This window comes from Balaenoptera physalus, assembly GCF_965194825.1.
Source record: "Balaenoptera physalus genome assembly, chromosome: 2".
Taxonomy (NCBI): domain Eukaryota; kingdom Metazoa; phylum Chordata; class Mammalia; order Artiodactyla; family Balaenopteridae; genus Balaenoptera; species Balaenoptera physalus.
This window is the reverse complement of record NC_138883.1, coordinates 118,836,701-118,842,700: the sequence shown is the minus strand read 5'-3', so window position 1 is coordinate 118,842,700 and position 6,000 is coordinate 118,836,701. Positions and strand designations below refer to the sequence as shown.

General features: G+C 55.2%; 1 protein-coding gene across 8 annotated transcripts in view; it reads right to left on the bottom strand.

The window, feature by feature from the left end:
* Positions 1-540: 540 nt before the first annotated feature.
* Positions 541-6,000, bottom strand: part of SCAMP5 (secretory carrier membrane protein 5) — a 43,815-nt gene continuing 38,355 nt past the window's right edge. For 7 of the 8 annotated variants that reach the window (XM_082452693.1, XM_082452694.1, XM_082452697.1 and 4 more), the window contains 3 exons: positions 5,336-5,464; positions 1,531-1,699; positions 541-1,140 (listed from right to left, as the gene is read on the bottom strand). In XM_082452693.1, the coding sequence (XP_082308819.1) occupies positions 1,055-1,140; positions 1,531-1,699; positions 5,336-5,464 (384 nt within the window). In that variant the 3' untranslated portion in view covers positions 541-1,054. Of the gene's footprint in view, positions 1,141-1,530; positions 1,700-4,955; positions 5,061-5,335; positions 5,465-6,000 lie in introns of those variants that run through there. The other variant, XM_082452696.1, reaches the window with a different exon arrangement.

Genomic DNA, 6,000 nt, shown 5'->3' with positions numbered 1-6,000 from the left:
CGAGGTCCCCATCTCAGGCACAGAAAAGCTGATGAGGACGACACCAGGAAGCAAGGGGCCTGGGTTCCAGGTCAGGTTCCAACCCTGCTGGCTATGTGCCTGTCACTTGTATAAAGTGCATGTCAGCTTAGGGTTGGGGATTTTATTTTTCCCAAAATGAGACAGTCTATTTCAGTAAACGTTAGAAAAGCTCACTGGTATGAATACATATCTAGCTTTAACTTCCATGTTATTTGACACTTATTATGTGAGAGGTGGTAGGGTAGGCATTTTGCACACATTATCTCATTTAATCCTCTCAACAACTCCACGAGGAAAGTGAGGGTCAGAAAGGCTGAGCTCTGAGCCCCAGTCCCACTGCTAGTATGCAGCCGAGCTGGGATTTGAACTAGGGACTGTCTGGTTTCCAACCCTTTGCCCTTACCCGCCATACGATATGGGAACTAAGGAGTGTCGGTCAGTTGCCAGCCTAGACCCTTCCCCGGCCCCGGATCTCTAAGACCACAGAGAGGCTCTAAAGGAAGGACAGAGTCTCCCAATGAGTCACTTTTCTTTATTCTCAGTACCCCCGATCTCACAGCACGGTCTGTGGGAAATCTCAGGGTCTTGCCAACTCGCAGTCTTCCTTGCACCCCACCAAGAAGCTGAAGCTCCAAAGGTCTGGGCATCTCCAGCTGTGGCTCTTTCTAAAAGCAGTTCCTGGGCACAACGTTGGATTGAGGTTTCTCGGTCATTCCTAAGTCCCCTTCCCAGAGCACAGGAACAATACAGCAGCTTGCTCCCCTGGCTTGCTGTGCCCATCCCAGGGAAAGGTGGGGAGGAACTCCTGAAAGCGGGTGTCTCTTGGTTGAAAGAAGTTGGGACCTGGGTCTTTGGTCTAGTTTAACCTGGGGCAGGTCAGGCTCCTGGGGAGGTTCCCGAGCAGGCCCAGGCCAGACCACTACTCAGCAAATGCGGAAGTCTTCACCATATTTTGCCAAAGTCCACCTTCTTCACCGACTTGGCCTGAAAACACCTGAGTTCAGAGGGACATGCGTGACAGAAATCCCCGGGTTCAATTCTGCTGGAAGCCACCGTGCTGGGAGAGGACTTCTTTCACTTTGTCCACAATGGTGCCCACCTCAGCCATGGCCCCCAGACCTAGGGAGCAGAGTTCGGCTATGACCCTGCAGACTGAGGCAGGGGACCATCCCCCACCCACCCTCACCCACTGCTCCCCGAGTGTCCCACCCAGAGCCCAGGGCCTGAGAAGGCCAGGACCAGGCCTGAGCCAGACCCAGCAGGTCCCTTCTGAGACACCCCCAGGACAGGCCCCAGGAATAGTTACAGCAGCCATCTTGAACTGTATGGGCTGCATGCCAGGGAGGATACCAGGCAGTTTACCTAACAACTCTGAGAGACAGGAATTACCATTTCCATTTCCCAGATGAGAAAGCTGAGCTGGAGGTCACAACAGGCTAGGATCTGAAGCTGAGCCCTGCCACGGCCCCAGGCTGTGGGAATGAGCTGCGAGCCTGGCCAGACACCCACCTTGGTCTCCACAGACCAGCTTCTTGGCCACACAGGGGATCTCGACATAGCCGAAGGCCTTGAGCTGGCCCACCTGCTGCTCGGTGACGGGGTGCTCCCACATGGCGGTGTTCATCGCCGGGCAGAAGAGCAGGGGCTTGCTGCGGTCCCAGGCCCGGAAGACACAGGTCTGTGAGAAAGGCGGGGGGTGCCTGCTGCTCTGCCTGCCAGCCCTCCCCGGCCTTCCCAAATCCTACCCACCGCTTCTGGGCCACAGCCAGCTGAGGACTTGGGATGACTGGGAGCCACTGTCTGAAGGGAGCTGTCTCATATACTTTGGGGGTGGGGCTGTGTCTCCTGGTCCCTCTCACCTCCCCAGAGGCTCTGTCACAGGGCCCTACACACAGGTGCTCTACCAACGCTAGCAATGGCCTAGCCACCTCCAAGCAGACCTCCCTTTCTGTGCAGAAAGGGCTCCCTCTGCCCAAGCCTCTGTCTTCCTCACAGTCAGCCACACCTCACAGACTGAAGCAACCCTGGGAAGCAGGGGGCAGGCCTGCGGTTCCCACAAAGCTAAGGACCAGACTGCCCAGCAGGTGGGCTCATCTATCCTGACACCAGCTCTACTTGAGGCCAACTAAAGCTTGGCCATGAAAACAACATCTTCCACATGACAAAACCCTCTCCCACGTGTTGTCTCATGAACCCTCACTGCGACCCTATAAAGAAGTTGCTGTCCCATTTCACGGAGGGGAAGCTGTACTTCCCAGAGGTGAGCCATTACCCAAGGACACACCAGACGATGATCCAGGGCAAGGCTTTGCACACCGCCCATGCCATCCTCCACTGCATCGTGCAACCTCACTACCTCCCGATGTCCAGGCCATCCCACCAAGTCACATACCAGAGCAGCTATGAAAAGGACAGACCAGCTCACAGAGTCTTTAGCGCTGTGAGCTTTGCAATCACATGGACCTGGGTTCAAATCTTGCTGTGCTATCTGCTGTTACTAGCCATGAGAACTTGAACAAGTTCTTTCATGCCGGGAGTATCAGCTTCCTCTCTGCAAAAGCCCTCTCACTGGGTGGTCGAGAGGGCAGAGGGTGAGAATACTTATAAAGCTCTTTGCACAAGGCCTGGCACAAAGTACAGGCTCCAGAAATAGTAGCTCCTGTTATTATTACAGGCATAGGCTCCCTGGGCCAGGGGCTGCCTCGGGGAGAAATAAGCTCTGGGGCCCGCAGGAGTGTGTTCCCCTGGGCTCTGACTGCTTCAGGCGCCTCCGCCTGGGCTGTGGGCCCCTCAGAGAGCCAGCGGCTGGCACACCCCTTCCCTGAAGTGGAGCCTGTCTGCAAAAAGAGGGGGAGTCCAGAGAACAATGCCACGAACAGGCCAGGGAAAATGCCTGCCCTCCTCAGTGCCCCTGCCCTCTCCTGGGGACAGGAAGGAAGTGGGTCAGCACACAGCCTCAGGATCTGGGGGCTTGCGTCATCCCAGACACAGCGTTTGTTTCCCACCAAATCCTCGCAATGAGGCAACCTGGCTATGAGTGGACAGTTTCAGTCCACACTTCCTCTTGGCCCTGTGCCACCTGCTGCTTTTGCAGAAGCCATGAGCATACCTAGAAGAGCCCCTTGACTGCATGTGGGGTGGGTGTTGGCAGGGCTGGGGTTCTCAATGACCTCAAAGGAAGGCACACCAACCAGAGCAGAAACTCAACACCTCCATGCCCCACACCTCTCTAGCTTTTCCCACCTCATCTCAAAACTCAGCACTTCCTGGACAAACCACAGCTCCTCCAAACCCTCCAGCAGCAGGAGGGCTGAAAGGAGGCATCAGTTCCCACAGTCACTTCTGTTTGGCCAATGTTGTGTGTAGCACCTCAGGCTCTGCCCCTGGGAATCCGCTTGGGTGGAGAGAAGGCCTGGATCCGGGTCAGGAGACCAGCTGCCAGCTATACTGGTGACCCAGGGAAGTCACCTCCTCTTTCTGGATCTGCTTGGTTATTTAGCACAAAGAAGGGCTAGAGCCTGAGTGGGCCAGGGGGCAGACAGAGATGCACATCACCCAGGCCAAGGGCCCTGAGACTGGGAACACAGGTTCATACCTAGCACACTGCTCTAATGGCACCCCAAGTTCCGGACACTGGAAAGGGAGACGATCTGAAGGAGGGAGGAAGCAGGGCAAGCTTCTTTTGGGGAATATAAGGAAAAAACATCTTTTGAGAGAGCACAGAGCCACAGACCATGATGACAGCAGTGTAAGATTTGCAGTTCGTTGAAATACTTGCACCTTCAAGGGAAAGCTTTGAGGAAAAGGGCCTCAGGGCTGGTCCTGGGAACATATTCCACTGCTCAGCCAACTCCGTAGGAGGGAACCCCAAAGATTTCAGGGAGTGGTGGCAGCTTTGAAGAAAAGAGGGAAGCAGAGCTTTCAGGAGTAAGGAAGGAGCCCTCAGAGAATTGGCCCAGGCTGGGGCTTAGCTCCTAGAGGTCGGCGTGCTTTGTCACATCAGCTGGCTACTGACCGACCAGTGGGAAGCCTGGAGATTTGGTGAGATGGTGCTGGTTACACACAACGCTGACGCACTTAGATTAAAGTGGCCAGGAGCCTGACCTGCTCCGCCGTCCTGTCAGCCAGGCACTAGCCCCACCGGGAAGCCTTCTTGATAACACTGCTCCTAGGCCTGCCCTCCTCTGCACTCCCCCACCCCTGCTCCTGCCACACAATCTGTGTGTTGCTCTTCTTCTGATCACTTGTGCTCTATTTCAAATGATGCTTAAATCACTAGCAGCTTCTTCGAGAAGTTCCTTAAGCACCAATCCACAAGCATACGAGGAGACTAACCTCCTATCTAACCCCGAAAACCTTGACCCAGCTTCGTTAGTCACTTCATTTACTTTGGCTGTTAGCCAAAGTAGAATTACTGATTGCCTCATACATACAATAAGCATTTACTGAATGCCTACTACATGCCCAGTACTGTGCAAGGCGGTGACTCCATTATCAAAGGACTGACTGTACCACACACCAGAGCATACTCCAAAAACCCTCTCCTTCCAGACTGTCAGCTCCCTGTGTCCTGTGTGTCCCTCCACACAGGGCCTGACACATGGCAAGTTAAAGCTCAGTGGATGAGGGAAGAGGGATGATAAGGGAGAGGGAGGGCGATCACACCCAGTCTTCCCAGGATGATCATGTAAACAAAGGCTCTTTAAGGACAACAGCTCCCTGGAGGTCCCTCAGGCCTAAGACAATCCCCACTCTGTACAGCTGGACTTCTCTTCCTCTCCTCCACCTTGGGCCTCTCGTCTTTTCTCCTTTCTTCCCCTTTAAGCTTTCCATAATATACAGGAAAACCACATCTCAGCTTTGTGGCTAAAGCTACAGGAGAGATAAGTGTGCCTGAGAGATCCATGCGGAAGTAAACGCTCTTATCCGATTACCCATGTGGATATCCAGGTCCTGGTGGGAAGGCAGAGCTAAGGTGGGCAGGCAACGGGGCTGGGCAGGGAGACCAGCAGAAGAGCATGTTGAGGGCAGCCCATGAACTACAGACAAAGAAAGAGGAGCTGAGCATCGAGGGGCAGGTGAGAGGTGGACACCCTCAGAGGGCACCCACAAGTCGTGTCAACCCATCAGGACCAGGCCTTCTACCCACTTGCTGGAGCACAGGTGAGGCCAGGTGGAGGGTTGTCCAGGGGACTGTGTTCCGAGCGAACAGGCCCACCATAAAGGGATTCCAAGGTGAGAACAGAAGCAGTCTGCAGCTCAGCAAACTGGGAGTGAGGCCCAGGGAGGGAGGAGGGCCCAGTGAGTCACTCACAAGCAAGTTGTCACAGATGCCACTGGCCACCTTTCCCAGCGTGTTGGCATCGAGAGGAGCTACCAGCATGAGGTCTGCCCACCTCCGCAGGTCAATGTGGAGAACCGGGTCGGATCGGCACTTCCACATCTGGCAGAAGGAAGGAAGTGGGGTCACCAGGCCGGCCATTCTTTCAGTGTGGAGGGAGGAGCGGCAGGTGGGGTGAGGGCCAACACAGACCAGGTACACTAAGTCAGGAACCCAAGGGAGACCACCTGAGCGACCCCCGCCCAAGTTCACTGCCACCCCTCTTGCAGCTAAGCTGGTGAACATTGGCTGTGGAGCCAACAGCCTGAGAGAAACCAGGCCTGAGGAAACAAACGCCCCTTGTCTCTCTGAGCTATTCCCTTTATGGTTTGGTTTTCAAGAGAACTGACATCTGGCAGGGAACTCCTGGCCTGTCTGCTTGAGGCGGATGCTTGGTTTGTCCAAGCCAGTGGAAAGGCTCTGGGCGGTGAGAAATGGAGGGGGCGGGGTGGGGAAGACGGGCCAGCCAGAAATGTTCTAGGCTGAGAATGTTTAAAAATGCCTGGCAGGGCACCCCTGTGAGGCCCACACTCGATGTCTAGTGAATTGGCCAGTGCCCGCCCCTCTGCAGGAGAGCAAAAGCAGAGCCCGGCAGCCGT